Raw genomic sequence first — 16,430 nt, forward strand, 5'->3', positions numbered from 1 at the left:
AATAATACTGCCAAAATAATACAGCTGAGAACAAATAATAGATTTAAAAGACCAAAAACTGGCCGTTAGATATACACAAAATGTATTAAATATCGTGTTTTAACTACAAGAGGGAGATTGAATCCAGCGGTAGATGCGAGATTGACTGGCCGAAGTAAAAGCTGCTGTCGGCGGGGGAAAGAATCATAAAGCTCCCGCTGACAGAGTCCGCTTTCACTGAAGCACATTGTCAAAGAAGCGCTGTCTTTTTAAATAAACTGCCGATTCGAGATTAAAACAACTACATTCTCGCCTGAAATACTCTTAAAACTACATTTTGTGAAACATTAGATTATATTTTTTTAAACTTGCGGGTCTGCACAGCGGGGTATTGTCCATTGACTTTCACTTAGCATTAGCAGCCAGCAAATTTGAATTCGTGTTGTCCAATAGGATTTTTGCCCGCGCCGTGCATTCATAATGCCAGCTGATTACGTGTGACGGTTAATCTCCAGCTGTTGCACTGTTGTTCTGACGCTCTTCTCGGCGTCGACGGAGGATGGACCTGAAGGACGCAAAGAAGCTGGAATACGCTCGTGAAGATGAAGCACAGACATTTGCAGGTAAGTTTAATGTTAAATAACGTATTGTAAATATCCGTTGGGTCATATTCAATTCATATTTGACGTTACTTTGTCTTGTGTATGTAGTTAGGATTAACGTTACCGTCGAGTTACCTGCCGCGTGAGGGGACCCTTTGTAATTTAAGGTTGACCAGAAATTAAAATATGATTTTTTACATAACCTGGCCATGAGACAAAGCTCGAGACACTGGCAAAACAGCGGTGAAACGTCCAGAGAAACAGTTCAAACACATTTAAGTTAGTTTTGTTTGGATAATGTGGTTAAGTCTTTATTGCATACGTTATTTATAAACTCAGAATTTCCTTAGTGTTGGGAAGCTAACATTCATGCTAACGTTCATGTTTATTTCGGAAAGGAGTGAAGTGAATGCCTTCATGTCTGAAACAAAATAACTTTAACTTTAGTTTATGCATATCTCGACCCACGTCCATTTATAGCAGTTGTATTTTGCAACGTTACATATTTAAATAACGTTATAAATGCATGTCCAAGAGAGTCATAATCATCTGTCGTGTCAGATCGAGGTGCGGGTCATTTATCAAACCTTTAAGTTGCTAATTTAAAGCTTTTTTTTTTTTTTTCTGTTAACCTCAAGTTCACACCGATCATAATTCTTTTTCTTTCAGAAAATGAAGTGGACGAGGAAGCAGTAGAGTGTAATAACGTAAGTATTTAGTATTTTGTATTTCATCTGTTTGTTAATAATATATATATATATATATATATATATATATATATATATATATATATATATATATATATATATATATATATTATTTATGTGTGTGTGTGTGTGTGTGTGTATACTTTTTCCCCAGGAATTCATTGTGCAGTCTTAAATTTAATCTCCCTTTTTCTATTCAACTGTTCAACTGTTAGGTGAAGTGTTAAAGTTATATTTGAATTTTTATGATTGTCATTATTTTGCACTTATATTTGATCTAATAGGTAATTGCTGCAATTGGTGAGGATGCATCATCTTTTGAGAGTAATGCGAATGTCCTGCGTATCCTGTGAAATAAGGTGTGTGACCCTTTATTAAAAACACCCTTGTCAGTGAGATCACACATTTTAAATCAGTTCTCAGTTTAAATGAAAAGTTTAATGTCAGTAATAGCCAAAGTGTAGGATCAAATGACTATTATAAATGTTATGACTATTGTAAAAAAAAAAAAAAAAATTTTAAGCTTTGTGGTGAACATATGTGCATTCAAGCTTACAACTATTTGTACAGTGATAACTAAAGGGAAATGGTAACAAAGAATATTAGATAATGTTTTTAGTTAAAGTGAATCACTAATTTCCTTTTTATTTATTATAGTCATGGTGAACCTGACTGAATGCATTCATCAACCATCTCCAACCAAGTCAGAGCTTCAAGGACAGCTTGTGCTAAAGGTGCCTGAGCTTGATTAAGAAAAAAAGCATCTCCACTGGCCAAAGTCTACAAAAAAGCAAGAGAATAGAAGTTTGCAGATGATCTAACAGGTATTAACATAAAACTTACGTAATAATAATTTTGCTAGATCAAACCCTTATTTCTTGGATGGGATCATTAAGTGCCTTTTCAAGCTGCATTTAGCAAGTTCATACTCATAGGCCTTATATACAAACCCTTTATATACAAAACATTCCTTAATGTTTTTCTTTAAAAAATGTAATTCATAAAAATACATCAATATCTTTTATTCAGCATTTGCTAAACATTCCAATAATTTTTCTTTATTTTAAAAACAGGTCCTTTATATTATTAAATTATTTAAGAGTACTTCATTATTTGTCTTTATTTTATTTTAGGGTGTCACAGTGGCGCAGTGGGTAGCATGATCGCCTCACATCAAGAAGGTTGCTGGTTTTAGACTCGGCTGGGTCAGTTGGCATTTCTGTGTGGAGTTTGCATGTTGTCCCCATGTTGGCGTGGGTTTCCTCCAAGTGCTCCGGTTTCCTCGACAAGTCCAAAGATATGCAGTACAGATGTATTGGGTAAGCTAATTTGGCCATAGTGTGTGAATAAGTGTGTATGGGTGTTTTCCAGTGATGGGTTGCAGCTAGGACATCCGCTGTGTAAAACGCATGCTGGATATGTTGGCGGTTCATTCCGCTGTGGCGATCCCAGATTAATAAAGGGACTAAGCCGAAAAAAAATAAATGGATGGATGATTTTATTTTGCAATAGATTCAGACTTTCGTGCAGCTCTAATTCTGCTCCCCCATATCTTTAAAGAGAAATATGATTGCTTACAGTAATTACACTGGGAGAGGTTTGGGTACTGTTGGTTAAACACTTTGTTATACTCTGATAGATGTTATGCAGTTCTGACAGATTTTACATTGTTTATTGATGTCCTTTACTTTTTCTTTTCACAGTGGGATGATGATGATGCTCCATACCCAACTCTACAGATGGCTGAAAGTCCGTTTTAAAGGCATTATTACATCCTTCGCTGTTTACTGTGTTTTCAACTTGGCTTATCCACGCTACATAAAGAATCCAAAGGATGAACATCAGCAACTCCCCAAGATGGAACAACAATTTAAATTTGAACATCAGCAACTGTGTGAAGATGGAAATCCAATATTACAAGAAAAATCAGTGCAGCTGTCCAAGAGAACTGGTATTGCTGGGTCTGCATCAAACAGCAATACTTGGATCTTTGCATTTACTTTGGTGCATGCGTTTCGAGTCTGTGCATCAGTATTTTAAGACTAGCAGCTATAGACATTTCAATTACATTGCCCAAATCAACTGAGAAGCACAAGATGAAACAATGCTAAGAATTTTCTCCGCCCAACATCCTTGATGAGATAGACACATTCAGGTGTTCAAATTGAACTGTTATCGTGTGCATGTTAGACCGCTAATGGAGAAGAAATTACTCTTTCTTAATGAAATACATTTTAAATGTCAATACTGCACTGGTTTCTGTGTAGCAAGTTTTTAATTCTGCTGTTGTATGATTCATATTTCCATGCAAATACAGTAAGAGTTTGACTTTGAATGGGGTGTTATAAACCAAGACAGACGGACTTTCAGGCTCTTGAAACATACTCTGCTGATAAACTGTTTAAGAATGTTTAGAAATTTCAAATCAAATGTGTAAAACTTTGATCAAAAGTGTTTTTGAGATCTAAAATGATTAAGGGTATACTTTAAGTGACATGTTTCAATGTACTGTATGGAAAAAGATTGCTTTGAGATTCTTGATGCTTTTAGAAAATGTGGAATGCAGTGCACTAGCACAAATGTACTTTATTAGGTCTACTGTTGTTTTAGAAAAATTACTTAGTTACATTGGTAAAAAGGCTCAGTGAAATGGGATGCACTGATGTTAAAAAAAATAATATTAAGTTTTTTTGCTGTTTCTTAAAATGTTTAAGCAGCTATTTTTTTAAGTTTATGCATCTGGTATGACTTTGTGATAGTTTAAAACTTTCATCTTCTAAAAAGGTGACAATGTAATTGTTTTGAATCTTTCAGTGTGTGTTTGTGATAAAATGTTACATTTTAATGTCTTTTAAAATAATGTAATGTTTAAACATTCATCCTGTAAAAATGTTGATATTTAATATGTTTAATAAATGTGATAAATGAAATTTATTGTGTATGGAGTACAAATCTGAAATGAAAGGGTACAAAATTCATCCCTATGGAGGAGAAATTGTACCTTTTTTAAAGGTACATTATTGTACCATAGCCCAAGTAAGGTACAAATTAGTCAGCAGAGGTACATATTTGACCCATGAAGGTACATACTGCTAGGGTACAAATATGTACCCATGTGAAAGGGTACAACAGGTGTACCCTTGAGGGTACTGCCCCAGTGACAAGCCATTGTACCCCAAAAGTTACAAATTTTGCACATTTTTTCTGACAGTGCAGCTACAGTAATGCTTTGCTGACAGTGCGGGAGGAGCTTTCTGGAACACATCTAATTGAATGTTTTGTCTGAAGTCAGATCTGCTCTGTGCGTTGACTCAACAACAATTCATCCACCCCCACAATTCACACAGGTAACATGAGTCAGGCTAAAACAGGCTGCATACAGTACATGAAGGCCTTTAATGTTTTAAGAGAGCTAGCAATCATATGCATCTTAAAAGCAGCTGCTTGGCTGGTGCAGGGTGTACCTTATTGGCATCTACGGCTCCAAAAAGAACTGTATAAGCCTTCATGGAAGCTTTTAAATCCCCCCCACCCCCCCAAAAAATCTTTAGGCTTGTCATATGTTTTTAGCACTTAAATGGTTTTGTAAAATCATAATTTACAATGTTTATATTGCTAGCGCACAACAGCAAGTTTAGCTCGACTCTTTTGGGACCATACTGCTGTGCTAGGTAGTTTATGAAAGTGTTCTGAAAAGTGGTCCACTATTTTGATACCTCTGACAGTGGTAACAAAAATAATTGTTTGCTGCACTGTACCAAGTCCCTTTAAGGGTGTACTTACACTATGCTATCTGAACCGTGCCCAGGCCCGTTTCCTGGATCGTTTAAGAAGTGTGAGTGCTCTGAATCGTGCTCAGGCACGGTTTACTTGGCCGGCCATGGCCCGGTTGGAAGAGGTGTGCCAGAGCGCGGTACGCTTGTAGTGTGAGTGCAAAGCGCGGCTGAGCCCAAAACTGAAGATGAGACGTGACTTTTAAGGGACTGTTTCATATAGCTTTATAAATCATTCTTACTGTTCAATGAACGTAAACTGTCATAAATTATTAAAGATGCAAACCCCTCACTGCACGACAGCTGCACCTTCAGCAAACCTCCTAATTCCTGCAGCACGTTGACTTTACGATTGTTTATGAGCGTCAAAAGATGCTCTGCAAAAAATTTGCATCCCAAACGACTTAAACAATATAACTAAAGAAATCTCCATTGTGCTGAGTGAGAGCGCTTCTAAACAGCGCATCATCGATGACGTAAGCGAGCTCAGGCTCGAATGCAATGTGAGTGAGGGCCGTTGGGGGAGACGGGAGGGGTGACAAGCGTGCTTCAACCCCGGTTTGAAGCAACTTTAAATATTGTGAGTTCGCCCTAAGGCAAGTCATTTCACTCATCGGCCATCTTTGAAACGCCTCTCAGCCAGTATGCTCAGGCATTCTGTTTGAATGGGGAAACATAAAATTCTTCAAAATTGCTTGCCAAGCTTACAATAACATTTTATAGGAATCCCCAATAAGATTAAACAACAACTGTCTCTGTAGTTTTATTTCTAAATGTTCAAATCACACAAAATTGCCAGTAACTCACGTCTGGACCAAGCCCCTCCTCCAGAGAATAGTAAGTCTTTAGTGATTCCTGATTGGCTCCAGTACAAGAAGGCGGGGTTTTCTTCACTATATTGACCGTTACTCTTTTCCCCATTCAAAACTATATGAGTGACATGTCTTGTGTATTCTATAGTCGTTGACAGTACTGAACCATACCTGCCCAGTGGACATAAGCCATCAAGGTTCATTGTGTGAAAACGAAACTATTATATTATGGCCTAAAAATATATGTTTTGGACACATAATTCTTATGTGTGTTAAGATGTATTTATTCAAGAGCGATAACTACATCGATACCAATCCACAATATAGCTCTATTATAAGCACATGCTTCAGTTTTGTTGTGTGCCAGTTTTAATGATTATGCTCTTTAAAGCCAGATGGATTCTGATGTCCTTTTTTAACTTAGAAATATTTTTGTTGCATATTTATAGTTATTGTTTATTGTTATGGTTTTATCTCAATGATAATTAAAATCCATGTGAAATCTAAATGTAGTGGGTTTTTTTTTTTTGCTAATTCTTTAGCCGAACAATTATTCTATCCAAGTTAACTGACGGAAAAAAAAATGTTTGTTTGGAAATCTTTGACCATTTGCTTCTACGTTGGTCCTGCTCTGTTAACGTTTAACTGTTTCAGCCACAATCATCTTAACCACGCCACTTTTACCGTTAGTTTGCTATGTGGAAATGATGTGCAAAACGAAAGCCCCGCTCCCTACTTAATATTCTGTTTCAGTTGGAAGTACATTAACATAATGACATAAGGTGTCTAGGCAATTTCCACTTCACACAGACTTTAAACTTGCAGCATTAAACACTATTTAGATTTCATTAAAAATATTTGCTTTAAAAAAAAACATTAATTTAATTTCTTTCTGATACTAAATTAAACTTGATTCATTAAACACTAAAAGTTTTTCCTGTTTCAGAGTGTATATAATAACCACGCTGACACATTCAAAATAACCAACTGCTAATGTTGATGCATGTATTTCCGTATGGAGGTGTATATTAGGCTGTAGCTGGCATTTAAACAGGAAGAAAAAGGCAATAAAGCTTCTCTCTTACAGCTATATAAAGGACACGGCAGTAAATCAGCAGGGAGAGGCTTTCTCTCTCTCACTCCTGTGTTTACACGTTCACTTGCTTATGGATTATCTCCTTGGTTACTTGGCCTTGATTTGTTGTATGCTTCCATTTAAAAACAAATCGAGGACAAAAACACTTAGTAATACCCAGAATCCCTCGACCCTTCATCTGAAACCTGGTCCGTTCGAATCCGTGCTTTCCTTCCTCACATCATGGGTCTGTGTTCAGGTTTTCAGTTTATTGGCCCAAACCACAACAAATACGCCGTTCTCCACACCCTTATAGACTTCAAGGACTAACTTGTCTAAAAGGAGATGGCTCTGTTCTTCCTTTCTGAGAAACTAATCTAGCTAGGACAGTCCAAAAGAAACAGGACAAGTTTTACAACTTTTGTGATAGCGTTGCATAAGGTGGAAGAGATTACAGACCATTACTTCTTCATTCATGTTAAGTCTTTTGTGCATGTAGTCCAGATTAGGGCTCTGCAAATATGATGTTCCCCTTTTAATTGACCTCTTAAAATATTTAAATCTGAATACATAATGTTCAATTTATACTATTTGCAAAAAGTATACAATTTCATTAGTGTAACACTAGTTTACCTTACAAAATTTTATATCAAATATATTAGAATAAGCAATTAATGACATATTATTTAGGGATCAAAATACTGAAACAAAATACTGTCATTTTAAATGTTTACCTTGCAATTATACTTCAAACCACTAACACACATTTTTATCATTAAAAATATTACAGTATCTGACAAAAGTCTTGTTGCCTATCCAGGTTTTTAGGAACAACAAATAATAACGTCTTGAGCATTTGGTTTTAGAAGTGGCTTATATGAAAGGCAAAGGCCTCTAGATTTCGCTTATTTTAGCAAAATAAAATATGATCATGCCTTGATTTCTAATTACTTAATTAGGACAGTAAGATCTGACTTTGCTTAGATGAAAGTCTTGTCACTTAATAATAGAAATTATGTAGAGCAGTGGTTCTCAAACTGTGGTACGTGTAGCAATAGTGGTACGCAGGCTTCCTTCTAGTGGTATGCGGAGGAATAAAATATGTAATGTACATGCTACACACATTTCAAAATTGATCAAAAATTATGTATATAATATGCCATATATGACATATAGCCTATATTTCTGAGGTAATCTGCCACGTTTTTTAACTGTGCAAAGTAGTAGCTGCTTTACTGGGCATACTATGCTACTGTATTTCAATACTGCTCATTTTAGTGGTACTTGGAGAGTTTGAGAACCACTGATATAGAGTACTAAAATTGTTACGTTTCAATGAGAGTCAGAGAAGATCCAATAGCAAGTGTACAAGTTTATTGTGATGACAAATACAAATAGTGTCAGGCTAGACGGACGCAGGACGCAGGGCAGGAAACAGAACGGGGAAAACCAGATCCAGATTACTCCGCAGGGCCTGAGCACAGACACACAAACATGAGTGATAACAACGAACTGACACAGACACACAAAAGCGTCGCCCAGATATAGGCACCATGATGAGCCTCAGCTGGCGAACTAATCAGACCAACTGAATGACGTCATAACACGTGAGCCTAACAAATCCACATGGATAACCAAAACAAAACAAACCCACGTGATCAACATACACTCCGGAGAAGCGCACAAACCTGCAACCGTGACAAAAATATGAAGTCACGGAGCAGTGGAAAGATAATTAACATAGTGTATGACTCCCATGAGCTTGGAGGACTGCATCTATACATCTCTGCAATGACTCAAATAACTTATTAAAAGTCATCTGGAATGGCAAAGAAAGCGTTCTTGCAGGACTCCCAGAGCTCATCAACATTCCCAGACATGCTCAATGATGTTTAATTCTGGTGACTGGGCTGGCCAACCTGGGAGCACCTTGGCCTTCTGTGCCTTCAGGAACTTTGATGTGGAGGCTGATGTATGAGAAGGAGGTTTGTAATGTAATGGGCAGCACAAATGTCTTGATATCAGAATACCCATACTGAATATAACCCCAAACCATGACTTTTCCTTCACCAAACTTGACTGATTTCTATGAGAATCTTGATTTTATACATAGGAATTATTAAATTGTGTCTATTTTTAATCTTTCAAGTAACTTTGGTGATTATAAATTGTCAACATATTTGTATAAATGTCCAAATATATATATATTTTTTCAATGTTATGTCAAAGTGTGGATTTTAATTGGTTACACACCACTGGGGTTTTAGCCCATTTCATTATCCATTATGGCAAATATATTTCTAATGCTTATTTTTAAAAAAGCACAATTTATCAAGTAATTTATGTCTGTAACACTAACACAAATCAATACTCAAAGTTAAGGTTTAACTCTAATATAAGCAGTAATAGGACGAAATCGCCACAAATGGCATCAATCAATCGCCGTCTGAAATGTATGATCCACTTAAATATTTGCTCATACAACAGTAAACAAAAGTGTCTGATTTTTAAAAAAGGAATGACCTCAAGCTCTTTCATCACAAAGGCCACATGGTGCAGTGAGTTCTTAGTAAGGTGAATGAATTCTCAGAAAGCAAGTGAGCAGATTGATGATTGAAACAGTGAGCAACGGCACACCAGCAGCCTGTGTTTAAAGCTTCCACAAAGGCTCAGTCTGTGCTTAAGACTGTTCCCCTGCTGTGAGGTAAACAAGGAAAGCTGCTATGGATGTTCGCCTGCAATCTGTGCAGATACGAAATCCAATGAGGAATCGCAAGATTGCAGCCTGTTTATTCATTTGCATTGAAAAAAGGAAACATATGAAACTTTATCTTATATAATTCGTTCAAATACCGAAAGAAGAGTTTAACCTAACAATTCCAGGAACAAGTTCTGCTCGGATCTTGAAAACCATACTGATCACATGCACAATGCAGCTAAACAGTAACATTACGTTGTAACATTCACCCTATAGTATCCACCCCCTTGGTGTTATGTAATGCAGACCGCAAAAAAAACAGACTGGCCCAACCTCGTGATCGTGTAGGTGAAGTAATATGATATGCATGTATGTTCTTTCATGTTCTGCGAGCTGTCAGCATACATTATCAGATTTAAACATTGTCATTTGTTATGTCATAAATGCAAGCGTGCTCACAGATACAGCTGCTAAGATCTTTAAGCTGCTTATGCTATTTATTTTAGTGCAGTGACTGAGTGCAAGTTTGGCATGAATGGGGGGCCAAACATTTGCAGATGTTTCTGGTTTTGCTGAGCACACTGAGGATTCATTATTATGATGTATTAGACATTAATTGCATGGTTTTGTGCCATATGCAACCGGATATCCAAAAGTAGCAGTTGTGCTTAACTGTTCGTATTTCTAGGAAGTCAAAAGCCTCTTCCTGTGAAAAAGAGGACGTGGTCGTGCTGATAACTGCGAAAGAGAACAGAAAGTTCTGAAGAGATTTTTGAAGAAGCCCAATTTCCTTTTTAATCAAGGTTTAAGGATGCTAAAGTACAATCGTTCAATTAAAATCTGATCATTTTTACATTAACTCAGGCCTCATTTGCGATTGTGAAAGTATTATTAAAATAGCTCACGCATAATGTTATATCTTAGATGGGAAAGAGTAATTAATGTTACGATTTCATTGTCATCTTCTCACCAGTTTAATTACTGAATTAATCTGATGGTAAACAAATTATTTCAACCTGTTTTGTAAACTTGAACAACTGATTCATTGAAACAATAAAACTAAGAAGAATAAATCATTCAAGGTATAAGCTAATGTTAAGAGGAAATTAAAGAGTATTAAATTACAGGTTTTGACCTGTTTCTCACACAAAGCACATCAGTTATTTGGCCCAACATGTCAGTATTTTAATTTTACTGAACATCTCCTTAAATCTAGCTGTAATGAGTCACTGCTGCAAGTCTGAATGGATTTAGAGAGATTTTTTGACATAAATCCATTGAGACGCTACACACCTTCAACACTGGCATGAGTGTGAGTATTCTGCAAACACACCCTTAATATACTGGAAAGGCTTTAATGTTTCATATACAGTTGAAGTCAGAATTATTAGCCCACCTTTGAATTTTTTTCTTTTTTTAATATTTCCCAAATTATGTTTAACAGAGCAAGGAATTTTTTACAGTATGTCTGATAATATTTTTTCTTCTGGAGAAAGTATTATTTGCTTTATTTCAGCTAGAATAAAAGCAGTTTTAATTTTTTTAAACTCCATTTTAAGGACAAAATTATTAGCCCCATTAAACTTTATTGTTTTTCGATAGTCTACAGAACAAACCATCATTATACAATAACTTGACTAGTTACCCTAACCTGCCTAGTTAACCTAATTAACCTAGTTAAGTCTTTAATTGTCACTTTAAGCTGTATAGAAGTGTCTTGAAAAATACCTAGTAAAATATTATTTACTGTCATCACGGCAAAGATAAAATAAATCAGTTATTAGAAATGAGTAAGTAAAACTATTATGTTTAAAATGTGTTGAGAAAATCTGCTCTCCAGTAAACAGAAATTGGGGGAAAAAATAAACAGGGGGCTAATAATTCAGGGGGGCAAATAATTCTGACTTCAACTGTATGTACTGTAGATATAATATCTGCCAACTGCATAACAGGACTTTGATAACCAACAAAACATTGACCCACGATACCTTGTAGTCAATGGAATAGTTCACTCAAAATGTTGACTTTTGGGTGACGCAATTTCGGTGATAATGGCCATCTGTACTTTGAAAGTGCAAATAAAACAAAATCATAGAGGCAAAACTAAATTTATATGTGTGTGGTGATAACTAAATTTTTTTTTTTATGTATTAGTTGGACTATTTTGAGGGATGTAAACAAAAACAATGGTCCCAACGTATTTCTTGTTTTACATTTTTAATTTCTATAGTTTCCGAGAATCCAAAAAGAGCCACAAATTGATAAATAATTTTATGACGACTGTTTTAACATTAAGTTATGATTGAATTGCCTCTTGTTAAAGTTATTAAATAGTTTGACAACATACAGCAAATGTTCATGGGCTAATAGCATGACCACATTAAAATGGTCTATACTCTAGAATGTCATTTCGTGCATTGTTTCAACAACAATTACAACACAAGTTTGTTTTAAAAATCCAAAATCAAACAAAAAGTGCTGAGGGGTAGCCTAATTAATGTGTTAGTGCTTTGGGTAAGGAATTCATCAGAATAAACAGAAAAAGTAAGTTCAAGGCACTCAAAAAATTTGGATTTTTTTTTTTTTAAAAACCTTTATTGACATGGCTATTCCTTAAAACCGTGTCTACGCATTTTGGCAAACACAAAAGTTTATTTTACTCTCACATTGTGAGTTAATTTGCATGATAGAAATCATAAATCACTGTGTTGGTTTCAATCAACAATAATAACAACAAAAACCTTAACCTATTTTGGTGAACTACCCCTTTAATTGTATAAACGTGTCTGATGCAACTGCATTTCAGTGTTCTCCCCCTGGCACGTGCCACACGAAACGAGCAGGTCTCACTTCCCAATGTGTTAAGATTAAGTACGAAACTAATTTGATGCCAACGTATACACTTCAGAACATTCCTAGAAATCAAGTACATCTAGTATCGCCCCAATCGGTTGAACCAGCATTTTGGGTGCATCGAGTTCACACATGTGGCTGTCTAGTTTTTATACACTCGGGGACTGTTATGTAACGTCAAGATTGATGACACGCGGATCCGCGGAGACGTATGGCTGGGCCAAAATAAATATAAACACAAAGAACGCTTCACTGAGTGGACTGCTTAATTTGTGTAGTAGCTGAAACGTATAAAGTCTCTCTCCAACGAGTGGTTACATTACATAACATAGCGTTTATAACTTAAAACGACCAAGCGTGCCCCCTATCACTCTTAGAAATGGTACGTGCCGGATTCTGCGTCATCCATTGTTTACAAATCAACCCTTGAGCTGTTTCTGTTGGGCAGCGTGGCGGACGCCGGCTAAACGATCCCGTCCATTTGAATAAAAACAAAAACCACGTCTGGATATTTTGATATCTGCTTATTTATACAAAATGCCTTGTCGAAAGGAGAACTATATTTTTTTGGAACAGTCGGTGACGGTGGATTCAAAGGAAGTAGACGCTCTCGTGTCGAAAATCGGCGAGGCGCTGCAGCTTCACAACAATAGCTCAAGCCAGAAGGCGATGTCACGTCTACACGGTTTCACGGGCAGCAAACCGAACGGCGGCGGCGGGAGCTCGACGGGCGGTCAGCGGTGCATCCGTTTGCGCAGCCGGAGTTTACGCACCAGCCGGGCCAGTCCATACAACCCGCCCGGATCCAGCGATCAGGAATGGGACCATTTCAAATCCTCGTGGAACCGAAAGAAAATCGACGAGGACGATCCGCACCAGCTTCTGCAGGAACTCATATTGTCCGGGAATCTGATCAAGGAAGCGGTCAGACGACTCCAGTTTTCATCGGAACCATCGGATCACGACATCCCCAAATCTGTGGACTGACTTCCCGAGCCAGCGGATGCATGAACGTCCTCACGTTTTCAAACGGGGCCGCCAGCTCATTGGGTTTTTACAAACTTTGATATCACGCCCTTCATGTTTTTTCTATTGTACATTGCCGAGATGGACATGTTATGTACTTTTTTGACTGTTTTTTGAAATGTGACCCTTCTTTCATTTATAAATCTCAGTGTTTGGACTGAAATGCCAACGTGATGCAAAAATCTAGTGGGTTAACGTTATAGGAATGCATTTATTATAGTATTGACTGGCCTCTGGTTGGTTTGTCCTGGAATGGTGCATCTTGTTTTGGTTTGCTGGAGTTTAGCACTGTGTGTGTCAGTAGCAAACAAGAACTGCTCAACTGCTTTGTTTACAATGTAGATGTGGTCGGGCTGCTGGGTTGCAGTCCTCGCCTAGATCAGGCAACGGGTCACACCTTTTGTTTACTTGTTTTGAAACTATGTTTGGATACAAAAATATCACTTTTTTGATTTCAAACCGGCCCCATGGTCACCTTGTGAGGGCCCATGTCCCCTGTCCTTTAGATTTCGAAGTGAAGAGCAAGGCCGACACTCCTTCTCAAAGAGAAACCAAGATCAAACCCACATGCATGTGGGTACATGTGCTGTACATGGAGGATGTGATCCCGACACACTGACACTGTGGTGCTTTTTGATTCCAATGTGGAGTTCTCATGTTTATTTTTGTTTTCACTCTGTGTTAACTCTGCATATGCTTCGCAACGAAGTGTTTTTAATAACTCTGGTTGTTCAGAGAGTTTGGTGTCTAATAAACATGGTGTTTTTGCATAAGATTTTTGGTGTGTGTTCACTTTTTGTTAATAGGCTACCCTGTGCTGTGTAAATTTTAGCCTTTTACTGATTATATGGTGTAATGTGACCTAAATTACATACTTTGGGTGAAATATTGGATTACATTAAATCAAATTTGTTCTGACATGCTAATTTTTGGTTTTAATTTATGACTATATTCAGAAGTGTTGATTGTAAATTAATTTCCATGGCCATTCTAGATTGAAAATGTCCAAGGATAAATTATATTAAAGTACAATTTTTAAAAAGGAAAGGTTGAATTTAAAATAATCTATTATAAATCATTTAAATTTGAATGCCATTGTGGTAAAACTGCAAGACTGCATCCATATACTGCATTAAAAAGCAGGCCTTTAAATAATCTCATAATAGCCTTATACATGCTTACTACAAAAACTATTTGATTTAGATTACAAGAACACAATACCAAAGTACATATCCTAAATCCAATAGAAATAATAAGGTATTTTTTATAATAATGACTTAATCTTGCTTATTTCTCACTCACAATGTGTCCCCCCTAAGCTAGCTGGCTGGTTTTAGCTGGTTGACCAGCCTGCTTTTAGAGGGGGTTGGTTTGGCCATTTCCAGGCTGGGAGATGACCTGCTAAAACCAGCTTGACCAGCCCAGCCAAACAAAACCAGCTATGTATGTACATAGTAATGTAATGTAGCTTATGTATGACCAGCTAAGACCAGGCTGGAAATGACTGAAACCCCTCTCAAAACCAGGCTGGTCAACCAGCTTAGGCCACATTTATATCTTCATATAAACATAACTTTTTTGAAAATAATAAGGACAATTATAGGGGTTTTGAAAATAATAAGGACAATTATAGGGATTTTGAAAATATTTAGGGTATATATTAGTTTTACATTTGATGTGAAAATAAATGTAAGTAGCATCTAAATATAAGCTGCATTATTATGTATGCTCATACTTAGTGATGACAAATGGCAAAATGTGTCAAATAGCATTTTCAGTAGAGATATTACACTTTTTATGGGTATGTGTGACTGAACTAGGTTTACATTTGCATATAAAGTCTCCTAGTAGTACTTTATTTACTATATAGATTAACTACACTCGTGTTGTTGTAAGGAGCGAAAATAACAAGCTGACTCACCACAGGTATGATATCTGAAGCGATAAACGAAGGTATGTTCTTTGAACACTGTTTGTGATTTAGAGTTAATTAATGACTAGATACTCATAAGCAAGTTTATTATGGCATCCATATAAACAAAATTAGAAACACAGCCACTCACTTCCGTGTTGGGTCCTTTTTTCTCTGGTCGTCGTCCAGCAGATGGCGCCTCAATTCAAGTTACAACACATCTGTCGATGGCGGAGAAACGTGTAAAGTTCAAACATCCAAATATAAACATACCACAGCTAAACTGCACTGAGCTACATATGACAAACCCTTCACGTAATAAGTAATGACAAATAAAGCCTTTATATAAACTAAATTAATTAAAAAAAACAAAGACTTATCAGGTGCTCTTGGCTAAATGTTTTGGTTCGAATTCTGCTTGCTAGCTAAGTTAGTGTAAATTGCAAAGAAGCTATGTGCTTTACCGATTGAAGAACTCATCTGTTGATTGTTGTGTATTAATATTAATCCCAACCTGCATCTGAAATCGCTTTTTCAGCAGGTTAATAAAAAAATACAGCAACTGACACTTCCAGCACGATTTTAAGGCGTGCATATTTCCCATGAGGCCATAGCATAAGACTTGTGAATGGCAGCGAAGCGAGCAACAGACAGTGGTAGGTCATGTCATGTGATAACACAAATGTGGTAGCCTACATCTATTCTATTTTATAGCTTAACTACACATTTATGCTATATGTAAAATGTGTAATTATTTATTCAAAATAAGAACTGCCAAAGGAGTATGAGAATATTTCAATATTATTATTTTGAATTTAATATATATTACAATAGCCTATACATTTTATAGAGGTGTTCACATATTCAGATATTTTACAGCTGTCTTAATATCTGTCAATTTTATGCCTCACACTTATTATGGCAATTTAGAGTAAGGTATTTAGCGCCATCTTGCAATTCAAAATGGTATTGTAAACAACTGATGCGGTTGTG

The 16,430-nt window shown here is 36.5% G+C and overlaps 2 protein-coding genes and 1 long non-coding RNA gene across 3 annotated transcripts in view; 2 read left to right on the plus strand and 1 right to left on the minus strand.

Moving 5' to 3' along the window:
• si:dkey-22o22.2 overlaps window positions 1–16,054 on the minus strand; it is a 368,709-nt gene extending 352,655 nt beyond the window's left edge. Inside the window, exons 1-2 of the mRNA XM_073926494.1 lie at window positions 15,902–16,054; window positions 15,589–15,658 (exon numbers count right to left, since the gene is read on the minus strand). The gene's annotated coding sequence lies outside the window, so the exon portion shown is untranslated. The remainder of the gene's footprint in view (window positions 1–15,588; window positions 15,659–15,901) is intronic.
• LOC101885890 (uncharacterized) lies at window positions 486–4,218 on the plus strand. The gene is made up of 6 exons (XR_222379.6): window positions 486–602; window positions 1,251–1,288; window positions 1,573–1,647; window positions 1,946–2,112; window positions 2,422–2,607; window positions 2,992–4,218. It is a non-coding gene; the product is annotated as an uncharacterized lncRNA (long non-coding RNA).
• Window positions 12,942–14,297, plus strand: gbp (glycogen synthase kinase binding protein). Its single transcript, NM_131442.1, is given in 1 exon segment — window positions 12,942–14,297. A coding segment is annotated over 1 exon segment (450 nt). The 5' UTR covers window positions 12,942–13,036; the 3' UTR covers window positions 13,487–14,297.
• Window positions 16,055–16,430: the final 376 nt, after the last annotated feature.

The sequence above is a fragment of the Danio rerio genome, chromosome 16, assembly GCF_049306965.1.
Source record: "Danio rerio strain Tuebingen ecotype United States chromosome 16, GRCz12tu, whole genome shotgun sequence".
NCBI lineage: Eukaryota > Metazoa > Chordata > Actinopteri > Cypriniformes > Danionidae > Danio > Danio rerio.